This window comes from Acipenser ruthenus, chromosome 15, assembly GCF_902713425.1.
Source record: "Acipenser ruthenus chromosome 15, fAciRut3.2 maternal haplotype, whole genome shotgun sequence".
NCBI classification, from domain to species: Eukaryota; Metazoa; Chordata; class Actinopteri; order Acipenseriformes; family Acipenseridae; genus Acipenser; species Acipenser ruthenus.
The window spans coordinates 20151224-20169827 of record NC_081203.1 but is presented as its reverse complement, the minus strand read 5'-3'; the positions used below and the strand labels follow the sequence as shown (position 1 = coordinate 20169827).

General features: G+C 43.5%; 1 protein-coding gene across 1 annotated transcript in view; it reads right to left on the bottom strand.

Moving 5' to 3' along the window:
- The window catches only part of LOC117422719 (fibrous sheath-interacting protein 1-like), a 153005-nt gene that overhangs the window by 108207 nt on the left and 26194 nt on the right, over positions 1–18604 (bottom strand). The window contains exon 10 of the mRNA XM_058987374.1: positions 372–539. Within this exon, the coding sequence (XP_058843357.1) occupies positions 372–539 (168 nt within the window). The remainder of the gene's footprint in view (positions 1–371; positions 540–18604) is intronic.

Sequence of the window (18604 nt, the reverse complement as noted above, 5' to 3'; positions counted from 1 at the left end):
ATTGTAATGTAATGCAATGTCCACCCAGATTGTCTCAGAAGTCAGAAAAAGGATAAGATCTTTTGCCAACATTATACAAATAATAAAAAGCAGATACACAGTGATTAAAAAAAAAAAAAAGTTTAAACAACATGCTTTATGAAGATTTCCATAGCTCTTGCCAAACTGAACTTCAAAATTCAAAAGCAGAACTGACCTTCACAATATTCACAGTGGGGAAAATAAAGCTCCCCTGCAAAGTTGTCCAACACAGTGAACTATTTCTTCACATTAACTAGGCTGTATCAATATTATCTAATTCTGAGGCCACAAAATGCACTGTGTTGTGTCGTAAAGTTATCCCAGTCTGTATTTAATTGACTGTCACACACCTGAAGCTGCCTGCAGCTGGAGTAAGGGCTGTGCAGAGCCGAGTAGTCCTCCGCAGACAGGAGAGCTTGAAGCTTGGAGTCGATTTCAGTCAGATGATGCAGTTCACTGGGTTCTGGTGTGTATCCTTCTCCTGGAGTCAGGGAGACAGCCCACTGAGACGGATTGCCCTGAAAAGAGGAGACAGATAAGTATTTGGGACACTAGGTGGATCAGCAGGCTAATTCACTAGCTTCTCTTGTCTGTCACCTATAGGGGCCTGGGTTTAACTGTGGCCCAGGTCACAAGTAGAGATGTAAATTAATAGATTATTTATCATCATGGCTATATTTTGTGAGCCTTGATTGATTGTTCCCTATTTAGATCCTCATGTATATATCATATTACTAGCATATAGAAGTTTTCAACTGTATTTGTCTTTCATGAGGAATCTACACTTGTTGGATTCTTGCTTTTTAAATGACTATGTATAATAATATGCACATGCATGTTTTTAGTTGTATTTGCAGACTTGTGTGAAGAGTCTAAACTTTTGTATTCTTGCTTTTAAATAATAAAATATTTTCAATCAATTTCTGATTATTTCCTGTCCGATATCCAATTAGAAAATTGCACCTCCAGTCACAAGTGAAACTAGTCTCAACCTCTTATTATTCCACATCAGAAAACAAATGCCACACATTTCACCACAACTGGCAGTCTGGCAGAGAAACCTCTCAGTCCTGACCTGAAAGGTCCTGCCAGCCAGCCAGCCAGCCAGTCTTGGGCCTCCCAAAAGCAGAGTGCCTATTATGCTGCATTTATGACGTGTACCAATGTCCATTGGGGGCTAGTAAATGAAAAACACACACACACATGATTGAAGCTTGACTAGATTTTAATGCAAGAATGCCGGAATACCACAGCTAAGTGACAGGCAAGGCAGTAATCTCTTGCTTACCAGTCACCCTGTAGCTTAACAACAGGTGTAATTTAAACAGTATTTGTGAGCAATAAATAATGTGTAGGCAACTACAAATTAATGTGTTTTTTTTTTCCAAATTTGATTATTTCCCCTACATATCCAGGCTTACCATCTATTAACAAATCTGGATAGACCCAAATTCTTTTGAAAATATTGGCCAGTATAGCTGATTTTAGTACACTGGATTAAAGCTTCATTACAGAAGCATCACATTCACATTTTAACTTCAGTAAAACTACATTCTTGGTAAAGCATTGACGTAGAGCAGGCCTTCTCAAATTTGGTCCTGGGAACCCCCTGTAGCTGCTGGTTTTCATTCCAGCCGAGCTCTCAATTACTTAACTAGACCCTTAATTGAACTGATCATTTGCTTAATTAGACCTTTTTACTTGTTTTCAGCTCTGAAGTTGCATATTTCAAGTTAGCTGTAACATTTTATAAGTAACTTGAACTGCAACCTTTTTACTGTTTGAAAACAAGTAAAAGGGTCTAATTAAGCAAATTATTAGTTCAATTAAGGGTCTAGTTAAGTAATTGAGAGCTCAGTTGGAAAGAAAACCGGCAGCCACAGGGGGTCCCCAGGACCGAGTTTGAGAAGCCCTAATGTAGAGGCTATAAAGACAGTCAGTTGTTCTGCTACCAAGGGAAAGCTACACACTTGCTTGATAGCTAGACACTATCCGTGATCATGAAACCGCTCTTGTTTTTCTGAAGTACTTTATAGGATCTGGCAATGGAGAGCTATATAGTATATATTCCAGCAGGTGCTGCTGGTTGCTCTCAAATATAGTGCTGGAACAAAAGGCAAAAATGTTCTTTTAGTTCTTATAGCATGATTTCCATTACACGAGAGTAGATGTTAAAACTTCATGCTGATTTGAACTCGGCTCTCGCCAAGATAAGCACCAACTAAGACGTAGCTTTACAGTAAACTAATGTGATCCATATGCGTCTCCATCCATTTACGTTTCCTTCCATATGATGATGTAGATATCCTTCTGTCTGGTGTTAATGGCTGAAGTGTAATGCTGGCTCCAGGGATCAGCTTATTTTGCCTCCCTGGCGCATCAGCACACACAACGGCTGCGATGCTGGCTCCGGGGATCAACCAAAGTGCGGCCTCCCCAGCGCATCAGCATGACAACCGTCTGGATTGAGCTAAGTAGGGTACATCTCTGGGGTTTTCAAGTGGGCACCTTCCATCCTCAGTGTTTCGTCGACTAGCCCACAACACCTCAAGAGGGCTCGACGGTGATTCTGGCGTCCCAGCATCACCCCCCTCCGTCCCCCACTCAACTCAGCCCAGCTTACTTACCTGTCCCCAGCCAGAATCTTTCCGTCTCAACCACAGCCAGTTGCTGCTCCTCTCCGCTGCTTCAGATAAGTTCTTCACTGTGCGACGCAACTCTTGGCCACTGAATCCGACGTCTCTGAGAAACCGGGTTGTAGAATGTGCCACAAATCCTCGACAACCCACTTCCACTGGGTAAACCCGAACTCTCCATCCTCGCTGTTCCGCTTCAGTGGCTAGTTGAGCATACCGCAGTTTCTTCCTCTCATACGCCTCATCTACAGCGTCCTCCCATGGCACTGTTAACTCTACCAGGTGAACAAGGCGTGCTGATCCAGACCACAAGACAATATCTGGTCGAAGGTTAGTGGTGGCAATCTCAGGTGGAAAAATAAGCCGTTGACCAACATCTGCCAGCATATTCCAGTCTCTAGCAGCTTCCAGTTGTCCTGGGCGAGGATTGGTTTTAACACCTTTTCTTGGTGGTTGCTCTCCTGGGCGGAGGAATGTTGTCTTTTGTGTGTAATGTTTTGATGGAACAGGTGGCAACTTATTGGTCATGTTACGCTTGTCTTCCAATGCTAAGGCCAAACATCGCAGCACCTGGTCATGGCGCCAAGTAAACCGTCCTTGGCTAAGAGCCACCTTACATCCTGTCAAAATGTGCCTTAATGTTGCAGGTGATGAACACAAAGGACATGAGGGATCCTCTCCTACCCAGAGGTTTAGGTTCTGTGGTGATGGGAGAACATCATATGTTGACCTGATGAGGAAACTGATCCTGCTCTGTTCCATTGACCATAGGTCTTGCCAGCCAATCTTGCGTTGTTCCACACTCTCCCATCTCATCCATTCTCCCTGTTTGGCCTGGGAAATGGCCTTTATACACCTCATCCTCTCCTCCTGCTTTTGCACCTCGTTGACTACCAGCTTCCTTCTTTGAGCTGGGGCCGCCTTGTGCCATGTAGGAGGAGTTGAACTGAAACCAAGACCCCCTCTTCCATGCTGAACTTGCCCCATGATATCACCAATTCGAAGGGCAGCCTTTGCATCTTCCACAGCTTTCTTTGCCGCCCACTTTCTTCCAGTTTTCAACACAGGTGCTGCCTCCCTTACGCATTTATCGCGTGACTCTACTAATGTCATTTCCAGTCTGACCTTGGCGCACTTAAACTCCTCGGTTAGAGCAGAGACTGGTAGCTGCAGTATTCCTTTACCATAAAGTCCCACTCTGCTGAGGCAGCGTGGAACTCCCAACCATTTCCTGATGTATGAACTGATTAAAGCTTCCAGCTTCTCTACTGTCGTCAAAGAAACCTCGTACACAGTCAGTGGCCACAGCAACCTCGGCAGTAGACCAAACTGAAAGCACCAGAGTTTTAGTTTACCTGGTAGAGCGCAGCTGTCTATGCTCTTCAACCCTTCCACTGCTTGTTGTCTAACTTCTCCCACACGAACTGTGTCCTTTAGATCCCCGTCGTACCATCTCCCAAGACTCTTCACTGGCTTCTCAGACACTGTTGGTATTGCCTCACCATTAATGAAGAATGTTTTATCTACTACTTTGCCTTTAATTACAGAGATGCTCCTTGATTTAGTGGGCTTGAATTGCATTCGTGCCCATTCAATGTTATTGGTTAATTTGCCCAATAATCGATTAGTGCAGGCTACTGTTGTAGTCATGGTTGTCATGTCATCCATGTATGCTCGAATTGGTGGTAGTCGCATTCCAGAAGCCAAGCGCTCTCCTCCTACTACCCATTTTGATGCCCTAATGATTACTTCCATTGCCATGGTAAAAGCCAGTGGAGAAATGGTGCATCCTGCCATTATTCCAACCTCTAGGCATTGCCATGTAGTGCTGAATTCTGAAGTTGAAAAACTGAATTGCAAATCTCCAAAATAGGCTTTCACTAAATTTGTTATTGTCATCGGTACACTGAAAAAATCAAATGCTGCCCAAAGTAGTTCATGTGGCACTGAACCATATGCATTAGCCAAATCCAGGAATGTCACATGGAGCTCCTTCCTCTCCTTTTTAGCTGATTGAATTTGTTGCCAGATCACATTGATGTGTTCTAAGCAACCTGGGAAACCTGGAATGCCCGCTTTTTGTATTGAAGTGTCAATGAAGCAGTTCTTTAATAGGTAAGCTGACAATCTCTGAGCAATAATGCTGAAGAAAATCTTGCCTTCTACGTTTAATAGGGAAATGGGACGAAACTGACTGATGCTTGTAGAATCTTTTTCTTTAGGTATAAAGACTCCACCTGCTCGGCGCCATGCTCTTGGTACAACCTGTTTTTCCCATGCCACTTTCATCAATTTCCACAGAATTCGTAGAACTCCTGAAGCACTCTTGTACACTCTGTACGGAACTCCATTAGGCCCTGGAGATGATGAAGCCCTTGCTTTTTTCACAGCTTGCTCTATTTCTTTCCACTTAGGTGCACAGTCCTCCATTTGGTATTCTGGTGGATTGATAGGTGGGATGTCTGACGGAATTGACATAGGCTCCTGCCTTTTTGAATCTGTATGTGTTTCCTCCAAATATCTCTCCAGCTCAACCTTAGATGCTTTTAGTGTGCCATTCTTCTCACTGGTGAATAACTTCTTTACAAATTTGAATGGGTCTTTATAAAAGTTAGCTCTCGCACGCTCCTTCTTTTTGTAACGTTTCCGTAGGCGCTCAGCTCTGCGCAATGTTGCAAGCTTATCTTTTATGACCCTTTGTAAGAGATTGAGTCCCTCCTTCTGACTTTGTTCTGCTCTTCTCCATTGGTTCCTCAGCTGTCTCCTTTCTCTAACTAAGCGTTCAATCTCCTGCTGCCGTCTAGACTTTCCAGGAATAGTTTGTACTTTTTCCTTCCTTTTTTCAACTCCAAACCTCTCACTTCCATATGCGTAGATGATGTCCCCAAATTTATCCAGCTTCTTTTCAACTGTTCCACTTAATCTTTCCAATGCAACGCAGAGATCTGTGTTTACTGTGTCCCATGCAGTTTTCTCACAAGCTCTTGGCCATTTAACTCCAGGCTTGTGCCCGTTGAGGTTCTTTTCTCTCTTATGCTGGTTTGTCTGACCGGGTTCACAAGGATCATTAGGTTCATCACTAATTGTGTCCATGCAAGTCCTCCTCACATCTATGACAGGGGTGCTGATATCCTGCGAACTGTGGTTTGCTTCCTGTCGCTGGATTTCATTCGACTGACTTGACTGACTTCGTAAGAAGTACTGATCAATGCGAGGCCCTTGTCCCTTCTCCCTCAAGCATTTCATTCTCCCTTGATGAATCTTCAAACCCCTGACCGTTGTCACCTTGCTCCAGCCGCAGACACAAACCTGGAGTTCTATGTCTTTGTTAACTGCAGATCTTGAACTAGTCTTTTGTGAAGTACTCTCCATACTCATATCCGTTTCCGTTCCTAAGTCGTTAACCGTGTTGTCCAACGTTGAGTCATCTTCCGCCCCCGCTCTCGCAGACTCTAGGGGTATTTTTCTCTTTAATTTCTTAGAAGCCTTGGGCGGGTGTCTCCAGCATCCTGTAAACACAGAGCTGGATACTGCCGACAAGGGTAGCTAACCCTTACCAGCCCCAATGGGGTCTCTTTCCTCCTGTCAGCTGTCTCTCCAGGCTGTCACAAGGTCTTTCCCTTGTTGCCAGCTGCACTATTCACAGCAGTCACTGGACGTATCTAGATCTTCATGATTTCCATTACACGAGAGTAGATGTTAAAACTTCATGCTGATTTGAACTCGGCTCTCGCCAAGATAAGCACCAACTAAGACGTAGCTTTACAGTAAACTAATGTGCATAGCCTTAGTTCTTATAACATAATTCATAAATGACCGTTTCAAGCATACACCAGAAATGCATAAATTACTTTTAAACTAGCACACATTCTACAGTACAAGTGTTTCTCTCCTTATAAAAGTTTTGCATGGCAATTTTGCACTTCTGCCATGCTTTTGCCGTGGTTATACTATGCCTGGGGTGGCTAACCCCTTGTCCTGGAGAGCCACAATCCTGCAGGTTGTGTGGGTATATTTAAATCAATGGTTAAAGACCTGGAAAGAAATGTGAGTGTTGATCATTTAAGAAAAGAATTGGTTCAATTAAGTAATTGAGAACTGGGGTGGAACACAAACCACAAGACCCTGCGGCTCTCCAGGATGAGGGCTGGCCACCCCTGATCAATGCATTTACTATAGTTTATCATGGCTTGCCAAGTTTTGTTTTCATATGTTTTACCACAGCTCCCTGGGCTTTACAGTGATGGCCTATGTTTTACCATGTTTTCATAACATTTTATTACACTTTGCTATGGGAACCTTTTTATAAAGTTCTCCTTTTGTTTAGAATGGAATTTTATGGGTTTCTGCCAGCAGTTGAATTCTGAAAGAATATTGAAAGCCAGCATATTCAAGAGGAACCGAACTTATCAACATTTTTTTTTTTTTATAAAAACAAACTGAAACAATATTCTTTAATTGACAAAGCTTTGTATCTCCAAGTCAGTAGTCCTTCTCTATGGTTGGACGAACAAAATGATCCTGCCGGAGAAAACAACAAGCTCAGGTGTATATAAAAAGGTAAAACCTGGAAGGAACAAATACAGGAGCAAAAACTATGTGCATTAATAAGTGCAAATGTATATGAATCCAAGTCGGTCCCTCAAATCCTAGATGCTTCCCCCAAATCGGAACGTGTTACTCAAAAGACTGGATGTAACAAAAAGGAAGTCTGAATCTCAAATGATTTCTGGGATACTGATGGGTACCAAACTTGAAGACAATGGTCTATATTCTCTTTAATACAAGGTGTCATTTTTCAGAAAGGAAAAAATAAGTCTCCAAACCTGAAATAAGCTACTCAGGCAGTGAATGTAGGCGTTTGCAAGTACTTCTTTATTCATTTTAGGACAGTAATTGGTGTCCTTCTGGAAGAAAACTGTGCTAATTACAATTTGGAATAAAAAGGCTTTTGTTCCAAGATCTGAAAGAATGTGGTCTCTTCAATACGAGGTTAAAACACACAGGTATTGAAACTTTTACTAGACACCTGCAATGGAATTTGACAGAATCATGCTGTAGTTAAGAAAATTCATTCTGTCAGTCATCGACAGTTTTTTGCAATCATTGAGTAGCTTCTATGTTTTATATTTTTATAGACATATTTGGTGCAAAAGCTAACTGTAATAAAAATTATTTTCAATCAGTGCTAAACACAAATACAGGCCCTCATTTGTGTAATAACAGCACACACTTTGTGCAACCTTTCCCCTGGCTGCTGAATTGCACCACTCTTGCTTCGGCTTAATAAAAAGCTATAAATTTGACTTTATTACCTGAAACAAAAACAGTTTAATGGGGTGGCATATGCGGCTGCAGTTTAACAGTGGGTGTTTAGATATGTTACAGTCTATAGAGTACAGTGTTTGACAACATTTCCACAATCAATTAATCCATTTATCACATCCGGGGCCTGAGTTTCCAAAGCTGTAAATAGACCACAGTGTTCCTTGTACTGTAGATCATATTGAAGACCTATTTTTTATTTTGGTTATAAATCTTTCCCTTACTTAGGACGGGGCAGCTTTTTCGTTGAACTTGCAACCAGTATCAACATGTGCATTAAGGTCATTCTCCCAGGTGTTCATGGAATAGCACATTTGCAGAAAATCCACTGCAGTGCACAAGACACTGGGATGTGTTTTAATGAACTAAATAGCACCTCCATTAAACCCCTAACCCTGACCTCATATGAATCACTTTCCACTGTATTTCTACAGTGATCCCCAGGGCTGGCGTAAATTCCTTTTTTCAATTCAAATTCCATTTTCTTTGAGGGAATTGTAAAAAAGGAATTGACTCAAGTCTGGTGCTCCCCTTAATTCTCCTCTTTCCAGTTCTTCTGTCTGTCTCCGATTCTCTATTTTTAACTCATCACACAAACATGTCCATGTCATCATCAGATGACAATTCATAAAGTATAAGGCTGACAAAAACAAGCTGAACTGCCAAAGTCTGTGCAAGTGTGTTTACATGTGGTTCACCAAGCTCAAGATCATTACGATTACAGCAAAACTGGAGCCAAAAACATATCCTAAATGTTTTTTATAAACTTCAAAACGATGGCAACGTCATCAATGGAGCGCTGCTGCAACCTATAACAGCTAAAACTGCTCTCATATGTTAAAAGGTACACACCATATCCTCCCATCGGTTGGGTGTGCAGTCTAGCATGAGTTTGAACCTCAGAGAGTTCAAGCTGTCCTTTTCTCCTGCAGTGTTTGTCTGTACCTGGCAACAGCATCCAAACAAACATCCCTAAAAACCACCATTAGGCCATTTCGTTTTGGGGTCTAACAGTGAACTATTAAAACTATGAAATTAACTTTGACAAACTTGATTAGAAACATTCAACGGACTGTAAGGTTATAAACTGAAGTGTCAGGACCCTGCGTGAATGGCACCACGATCATTTTCTTATGACCTTTGGATTATGTTTTGCAATCACTCTAAGTGTTTGTAACTGGAACAACTAAAATACTTTTCAAGAGTTCAGGAGCGACTCTTCAGTTCTGGTTGCAAAGTGTCTTTATAGAAGCAAGAGACAGCGCCATCTAGTGATTGGCCACTTTGGAAACAAGTTTCCTTTAGTTTTGCTGGCAATACACAGCCAAGCACTAGATGGTGGTGGTACTAATATAAAGGAATCTATGAAAAAGACCTAGAGTTTATGTTGACTCAGAAATGTCTTCATCTAGACAATGTGGGGAACTTATAAGAAAGGCCAACAAGATGCACAGATATATAGTGAAAAGTGTTGAATTTAAAATCAAGGGAAGTAATGTTAAAACTTTACAATGCATTAGTAAGATCTTATCTAGAATATTGTGTTCAGTTCTGGTTACCTCGCTACAAAAAGGATATTGCTGCTCTAGAGAGAGTGCAAAGAAGAGCGACCAGAATTATCCCGGGTTTAAAAGGCATGTCATATGCAGACAGGCTTAAAGAATTGAATCTATTCAGTCTTGAACAAAGAAGACTACACGACGATCTGATTCAAGCATTCAAAATTCTAAAAAGTATTGACAATGTCGACCCAAGGGACTTTTTCGACCTGAAAAAAGAAACAAGGACCAGGAATCAGAAATGGAGATTAGATAAAGGGGCATTCAGAACAGAAAATAGGAGGCACTTTCTTACACAGAGGTCTGGAACTAACTCCCCTGTAATGTTGTTGAAGCTGACCCCCTGGGATCCTTCAAGAAGCTGTTTGATGAGATTCTGGGATCAGTAAGCTACTAACAACCAAACGAGCAAGATGGGCCGAATGGCCTCCTCTCGTTTGTAAACTTTCTTATGTTCTTAAGACACTTTAGCTGATCTAGCCTATGGCAGAAAAATGGAACTGAAGAGCAGCTTCTGAACTCTGAGTCAAAGCACGTTAACTCAAGACTTCTCAAATGCATAAAAAACAAAGCCACAGTACTTGAGTAATTGCAATAATGCCACCAAGAATGCTTGCAAACATCATACAAATCACTATCTTGCACCTTGTCAAGTTACTGAGATCTTTTCCCATTATTGTTGCTGAATAGTTGCACAGCTTATACAGGTCCAGTGGTCCACATGAATTTGAAACTATGATATTTTCCTTTTTATACTGGTTCTAAATGTCTTAGATACCAGCATTCCTAAACTTAGTTGACATTTGACTTGTTTTAGAAATATGATGAGTTACAAAAACCCAAAGAATTACAAAGCGATGGTGATTATGAAGTCTGGTACATGACCAGGATGGGAGTTATGCTAACTTACGCAGACGTAAGCTTTAATAAGAGATGGTTTTGTTTTCAGTGGACACGGTAACTGAATAATTTTCTAAATTTCATTGATTTGAGATCAGCATCCATTTTTTCTTCAATAATCAAGAGGAACAGTAGTTAGAAAAAGGCAGCGAGAACTGCCTGTGACTATCTATGCACCACAGATATCGGGGTATTGGGGAGGCAAAACTAAATCATCCAAAAGCACCATCCCACTTTTAATGTGTAGATTCCGACATTCTTATGTGAAATGTAAAACAAAAAAGTCAATACCTGTCATACAGTAAGAGAAATAAGTCGCCAAAGTAAGGTAAAAATGTCCATCTCCTCTTTCTTTTTCTTGTTCTTCCGCTGTATTTTTTTTTTTTTTTTTTACAGACCCCAGGCACTTTTATTCACCCATATGTATATTACAGAACATCTGAGTTTAATGACAATTTACTTGTTTTGTCAACATGGAAATATACTGGGGAATGCATTTATTTTGACATCTGAATCATTTATATTAAATGATGTATTGATATTTTAAAATGGACTAGGTCGCACACAAATTATTTTTTTACATTTTTTAACAGACCCCAGGCACTTTTATCCACGTATATGTCTATTACAGAACATCTGAGTTTAATGACAATTAACTTGTTTTGTCAACACGGAAATATACTAGGGAACACACTTATTGTGACGTATATATATAATTTATATTAAATGATTTATTTCTGTTTTAACATGGAACATTTGCCTGCAAAAATATAAATAAAAAGGTCTGGTACAATGTGGGATTTGAACCTACAACCTTCATTTTGCCAGTGTGCTGTGTTATAACTGTCAGTGCTACACGATTAGTTGAGAGAAGCAGTATTTTGAAAGGTGAAGTCAGCCAGCTGAGAATTCTTGGGAATTAGTTAGCGAGTGATACCTAAATGGTTCAGCTAAGCCAAGGAGACTGTACTAAAAGGACTATGCTGTGCAAAAAGGAGCACAGTATTAACAATATGCAAGGTACGTGCATAACGATTTCTGTTCAAGTTGCCTAAAATTACAGGTAGATGGATGCTGTTTGAATTTTGGTGCTTTTAAATATGTTATAAATGTTGATGCTGATAGTTTCTATTGTATGCATTTGTAGTATACTGTTGATGAAATCATTTTTCGAATTTGGATATGTCAATTGCATTATGCTGAATCAATTATATTTATTAAAAAAAAAAAATTTACACTTTAATTTATGTGGCAGATTACTGCTGAACATATGTAGCAGCCAGGAGGGGCACTCGTTCTTTCTGATTGGGACGGGATCAGCCAGGCAGAATACCAGAAGGAAAATAAACTAGACCACGCTGTTGGGTAATGAACATCGTTTTATTAAATAGAGGTGGTAAACTATTGTTAGACTAGAGCCCACAAACGCTGCTGGAGTCCCACGCCGCCGTAGGGAGAGTACCCTGTTTCGCCAAGGAGGGAGCGTCCTATGCTGCCAGTGCCAGAGCCCCAGAGAGAGAGCCAAGCATTGCCAGAGTGCTCAGCGTTACCACCAGAGAAAGAGAGCACCATGCCGCAGCACCGCCGCCAGTGAGAGACTGCACAGCGACACCAGCGAAAGAGTACTTCCTGCCTCCAGGAAGAGACTGTCCTGCACTACCAGAGAGAGAGAGAACCTCGTGCCGACCGAGTCCAAGAGAGAGCACCGCGCCAGCAGAGCACCAGAGAGAAAACCCAGCATCGCCACCCGAGAGAGAGTGCCACGCCCTGGCTGCAGCACCCAGCCCTCGCCAAACAGCAGCTGGTTCCAAGGTTGCTGTTGGGGTTGTGCTAGCTAGCCTCTGCCCTGCTGTGTGGAAGGGGACAGCAGTCCCAGGAAGCCCGGACCCAGGAGGGACTGCCGTCCAGGACTGGCACGGGGGTCTGGGATTGGTGGATGCGCTAGAGCCCTGTGATGCGGCACAGCCCCCGAAGTGGTCGTCACACACACTGATGCACAAATGAAACAAAACACTCAAGTCTAATGGATTTAATCAAATATTTTAAACAGAGATATCAAACAAAATCACAGAAAATGTGAATAAAAACACAGTTCAAAGAATTATGATAAGTTTTCAGTATGAAACGTGACACACTTGTCAAAATGAAAACATTACAAAATTAGTATCGGGTATGACCTCACTGAGCATGAGCACAATCCTGGCAGTGTTGACGCATAGACCTAATCAGCCTCTGGATAGACTGCAGTGGGATGTTCCGCCACTCTTCCTGTGCAGCTGCAACCAACTGGTGAAAGTTGGCTGGTCGCGGTTGCCCCACCGGTTGGCTTGAACAACGCAACAGTCAGCATAACGGTCCTGGGCTGGTGTGGTGACCCTCTGCCTTCCAGGACGTGGCCTGCCACTCACAGAGCCGGTTTCCTGGTTTCTCTGGACTAGTCTGCTGACTGTTGAAGCAGAACATCTCATTCTCCGGGCAACTTCCCTCACAGATAGGCCGCTAGCAACCAGGCGATCTTCATTACTCAAGCAGGGCGTGGTCATATATTTCACTGTTCTTGCGTTAATTAAAATGGTCTTTTCAGATGGCTATTTATACAGATTATTAAATCAACTCATTTTGGCAATTTTAACTCAACTAAAATAACAAATACTGAGCACCTGGCATTTTTATGAAATCAAATTACTTGAGCTCAGTATTTTCTTATCCCAAGGCACATGATTTCCATTACACGAGAGTAGATGTTAAAACTTCATGCTGATTTGAACTCGGCTCTCGCCAAGATAAGCACCAACTAAGACGTAGCTTTACAGTAAACTAATGTGATCCATATGCGTCTCCATCCATTTACGTTTCCTTCCATATGATGATGTAGATATCCTTCTGTCTGGTGTTAATGGCTGAAGTGTAATGCTGGCTCCAGGGATCAGCTTATTTTGCCTCCCTGGCGCATCAGCACACACAACGGCTGCGATGCTGGCTCCAGGGATCAACCAAAGTGCGGCCTCCCCAGCGCATCAGCATGACAACCGTCTGGATTGAGCTAAGTAGGGTACATCTCTGGGGTTTTCAAGTGGGCACCTTCCATCCTCAGTGTTTCGTCGACTAGCCCACGACACCTCAAGAGGGCTCGACGGTGATTCTGGCGTCCCAGCATCACCCCCCTCCGTCCCCCACTCAACTCAGCCCAGCTTACTTACCTGTCCCCAGCCAGAATCTTTCCGTCTCAACCACAGCCAGTTGCTGCTCCTCTCTGCTGCTTCAGATAAGTTCTTCACTGTGCGACGCAACTCTTGGCCACTGAATCCGACGTCTCTGAGAAACCGGGTTGTAGAATGTGCCACAAATCCTCGACAACCCACTTCCACTGGGTAAACCCGAACTCTCCATCCTCGCTGTTCCGCTTCAGTGGCTAGTTGAGCATACCGCAGTTTCTTCCTCTCATACGCCTCATCTACAGCGTCCTCCCATGGCACTGTTAACTCTACCAGGTGAACAAGGCGTGCTGATCCAGACCACAAGACAATATCTGGTCGAAGGTTAGTGGTGGCAATCTCAGGTGGAAAAATAAGCCGTTGACCAACATCTGCCAGCATATTCCAGTCTCTAGCAGCTTCCAGTTGTCCTGGGCGAGGATTGGTTTTAACACCTTTTCTTGGTGGTTGCTCTCCTGGGCGGAGGAATGTTGTCTTTTGTGTGTAATGTTTTGATGGAACAGGTGGCAACTTATTGGTCATGTTACGCTTGTCTTCCAATGCTAAGGCCAAACATCGCAGCACCTGGTCATGGCGCCAAGTAAACCGTCCTTGGCTAAGAGCCACCTTACATCCTGTCAAAATGTGCCTTAATGTTGCAGGTGATGAACACAAAGGACATGAGGGATCCTCTCCTACCCAGAGGTTTAGGTTCTGTGGTGATGGGAGAACATCATATGTTGACCTGATGAGGAAACTGATCCTGCTCTGTTCCATTGACCATAGGTCTTGCCAGCCAATCTTGCGTTGTTCCACACTCTCCCATCTCATCCATTCTCCCTGTTTGGCCTGGGAAATGGCCTTTATACACCTCATCCTCTCCTCCTGCTTTTGCACCTCGTTGACTACCAGCTTCCTTCTTTGAGCTGGGGCCGCCTTGTGCCATGTAGGAGGAGTTGAACTGAAACCAAGACCCCCTCTTCCATGCTGAACTTGCCCCATGATATCACCAATTCGAAGGGCAGCCTTTGCATCTTCCACAGCTTTCTTTGCCGCCCACTTTCTTCCAGTTTTCAACACAGGTGCTGCCTCCCTTACGCATTTATCGCGTGACTCTACTAATGTCATTTCCAGTCTGACCTTGGCGCACTTAAACTCCTCGGTTAGAGCAGAGACTGGTAGCTGCAGTATTCCTTTACCATAAAGTCCCACTCTGCTGAGGCAGCGTGGAACTCCCAACCATTTCCTGATGTATGAACTGATTAAAGCTTCCAGCTTCTCTACTGTTGTCAAAGAAACCTCGTACACAGTCAGTGGCCACAGCAACCTCGGCAGTAGACCAAACTGAAAGCACCAGAGTTTTAGTTTACCTGGTAGAGCGCAGCTGTCTATGCTCTTCAACCCTTCCACTGCTTGTTGTCTAACTTCTCCCACACGAACTGTGTCCTTTAGATCCCCGTCGTACCATCTCCCAAGACTCTTCACTGGCTTCTCAGACACTGTTGGTATTGCCTCACCATTAATGAAGAATGTTTTATCTACTACTTTGCCTTTAATTATAGAGATGCTCCTTGATTTAGTGGGCTTGAATTGCATTCGTGCCCATTCAATGTTATTGGTTAACTTGCCCAATAATCGATTAGTGCAGGCTACTGTTGTAGTCATGGTTGTCATGTCATCCATGTATGCTCGAATTGGTGGTAGTCGCATTCCAGAAGCCAAGCGCTCTCCTCCTACTACCCATTTTGATGCCCTAATGATTACTTCCATTGCCATGGTAAAAGCCAGTGGAGAAATGGTGCATCCTGCCATTATTCCAACCTCTAGGCATTGCCATGTAGTGCTGAATTCTGAAGTTGAAAAACTGAATTGCAAATCTCCAAAATAGGCTTTCACTAAATTTGTTATTGTCATCGGTACACTGAAAAAATCAAATGCTGCCCAAAGTAGTTCATGTGGCACTGAACCATATGCATTAGCCAAATCCAGGAATGTCACATGGAGCTCCTTCCTCTCCTTTTTAGCTGATTGAATTTGTTGCCAGATCACATTGATGTGTTCTAAGCAACCTGGGAAACCTGGAATGCCCGCTTTTTGTATTGAAGTGTCAATGAAGCAGTTCTTTAATAGGTAAGCTGACAATCTCTGAGCAATAATGCTGAAGAAAATCTTGCCTTCTACGTTTAATAGGGAAATGGGACGAAACTGACTGATGCTTGTAGAATCTTTTTCTTTAGGTATAAAGACTCCACCTGCTCGGCGCCATGCTCTTGGTACAACCTGTTTTTCCCATGCCACTTTCATCAATTTCCACAGAATTCGTAGAACTCCTGAAGCACTCTTGTACACTCTGTACGGAACTCCATTAGGCCCTGGAGATGATGAAGCCCTTGCTTTTTTCACAGCTTGCTCTATTTCTTTCCACTTAGGTGCACAGTCCTCCATTTGGTATTCTGGTGGATTGATAGGTGGGATGTCTGACGGAATTGACATAGGCTCCTGCCTTTTTGAATCTGTATGTGTTTCCTCCAAATATCTCTCCAGCTCAACCTTAGATGCTTTTAGTGTGCCATTCTTCTCACTGGTGAATAACTTCTTTACAAATTTGAATGGGTCTTTATAAAAGTTAGTTCTCGCACGCTCCTTCTTTTTGTAGCGTTTCCGTAGGCGCTCAGCTCTGCGCAATGTTGCAAGCTTATCTTTTATGACCCTTTGTAAGAGATTGAGTCCCTCCTTCTGACTTTGTTCTGCTCTTCTCCATTGGTTCCTCAGCTGTCTCCTTTCTCTAACTAAGCGTTCAATCTCCTGCTGCCGTCTAGACTTTCCAGGAATAGTTTGTACTTTTTCCTTCCTTTTTTCAACTCCAAACCTCTCACCTCCATATGCGTAGATGATGTCCCCAAATTTATCCAGCTTCTTTTCAACTGTTCCACTTAATCTTTCCAATGCAACGCAGAGATCTGTGTTTACTGTGTCCCATGCAGTTTTCTCACAAGCTCTTGGCCATTTAACTCCAGGCTTGTGCCCGTTGAGGTTCTTTTCTCTCTTATGCTGGTTTGTCTGACCGGGTTCACAAGGATCATTAGGTTCATCACTAACTGTGTCCATGCAAGTCCTCCTCACATCTATGACAGGGGTGCTGATATCCTGCGAACTGTGGTTTGCTTCCTGTCGCTGGATTTCATTCGACTGACTTGACTGACTTCGTAAGAAGTACTGATCAATGCGAGGCCCTTGTCCCTTCTCCCTCAAGCATTTCATTCTCCCTTGATGAATCTTCAAACCCCTGACCGTTGTCGCCTTGCTCCAGCCGCAGACACAAACCTGGAGTTCCATGTCTTTGTTAACTGCAGATCTTGAACTAGTCTTTTGTGAAGTACTCTCCATACTCATATCCGTTTCCGTTCCCAAGTCGTTAACCGTGTTGTCCAACGTTGAGTCATCTTCCGCCCCCGCTCTCGCAGACTCTAGGGGTATTTTTCTCTTTAATTTCTTAGAAGCCTTGGGCGGGTGTCTCCAGCATCCTGTAAACACAGAGCTGGATACTGCCGACAAGGGTAGCTAACCCTTACCAGCCCCAATGGGGTCTCTTTCCTCCTGTCAGCTGTCTCTCCAGGCTGTCACAAGGTCTTTCCCTTGTTGCCAGCTGCACTATTCACAGCAGTCACTGGACGTATCCAGATCTTCATGATTTCCATTACACGAGAGTAGATGTTAAAACTTCATGCTGATTTGAACTCGGCTCTCGCCAAGATAAGCACCAACTAAGACGTAGCTTTACAGTAAACTAATGTGATCCATATGCGTCTCCATCCATTTACGTTTCCTTCCATATGATGATGTAGATATCCTTCTGTCTGGTGTTAATGGCTGAAGTGTAATGCTGGCTCCAGGGATCAGCTTATTTTGCCTCCCTGGCGCATCAGCACACACAACGGCTGCGATGCTGGCTCCAGGGATCAACCAAAGTGCGGCCTCCCCAGCGCATCAGCATGACAACCGTCTGGATTGAGCTAAGTAGGGTACATCTCTGGGGTTTTCAAGTGGGCACCTTCCATCCTCAGTGTTTCGTCGACTAGCCCACGACACCTCAAGAGGGCTCGACGGTGATTCTGGCGTCCCAGCATCACCCCCCTCCGTCCCCCACTCAACTCAGCCCAGCTTACTTACCTGTCCCCAGCCAGAATCTTTCCGTCTCAACCACAGCCAGTTGCTGCTCCTCTCTGCTGCTTCAGATAAGTTCTTCACTGTGCGACGCAACTCTTGGCCACTGAATCCGACGTCTCTGAGAAACCGGGTTGTAGAATGTGCCACAAATCCTCGACAACCCACTTCCACTGGGTAAACCCGAACTCTCCATCCTCGCTGTTCCGCTTCAGTGGCTAGTTGAGCATACCGCAGTTTCTTCCTCTCATACGCCTCATCTACAGCGTCCTCCCATGGCACTGTTAACTCTACCAGGTGAACAAGGCGTGCTGATCCAGACCACAAGACAATATCTGGTCGAAGGTTAGTGGTGGCAATCTCAGGTGGAAAAATAAGCCGTTGACCAACATCTGCCAGCATATTCCAGTCTCTAGCAGCTTCCAGTTGTCCTGGGCGAGGATTGGTTTTAACACCTTTTCTTGGTGGTTGCTCTCCTGGGCGGAGGAATGTTGTCTTTTGTGTGTAATGTTTTGATGGAACAGGTGGCAACTTATTGGTCATGTTACGCTTGTCTTCCAATGCTAAGGCCAAACATCGCAGCACCTGGTCATGGCGCCAAGTAAACCGTCCTTGGCTAAGAGCCACCTTACATCCTGTCAAAATGTGCCTTAATGTTGCAGGTGATGAACACAAAGGACATGAGGGATCCTCTCCTACCCAGAGGTTTAGGTTCTGTGGTGATGGGAGAACATCATATGTTGACCTGATGAGGAAACTGATCCTGCTCTGTTCCATTGACCATAGGTCTTGCCAGCCAATCTTG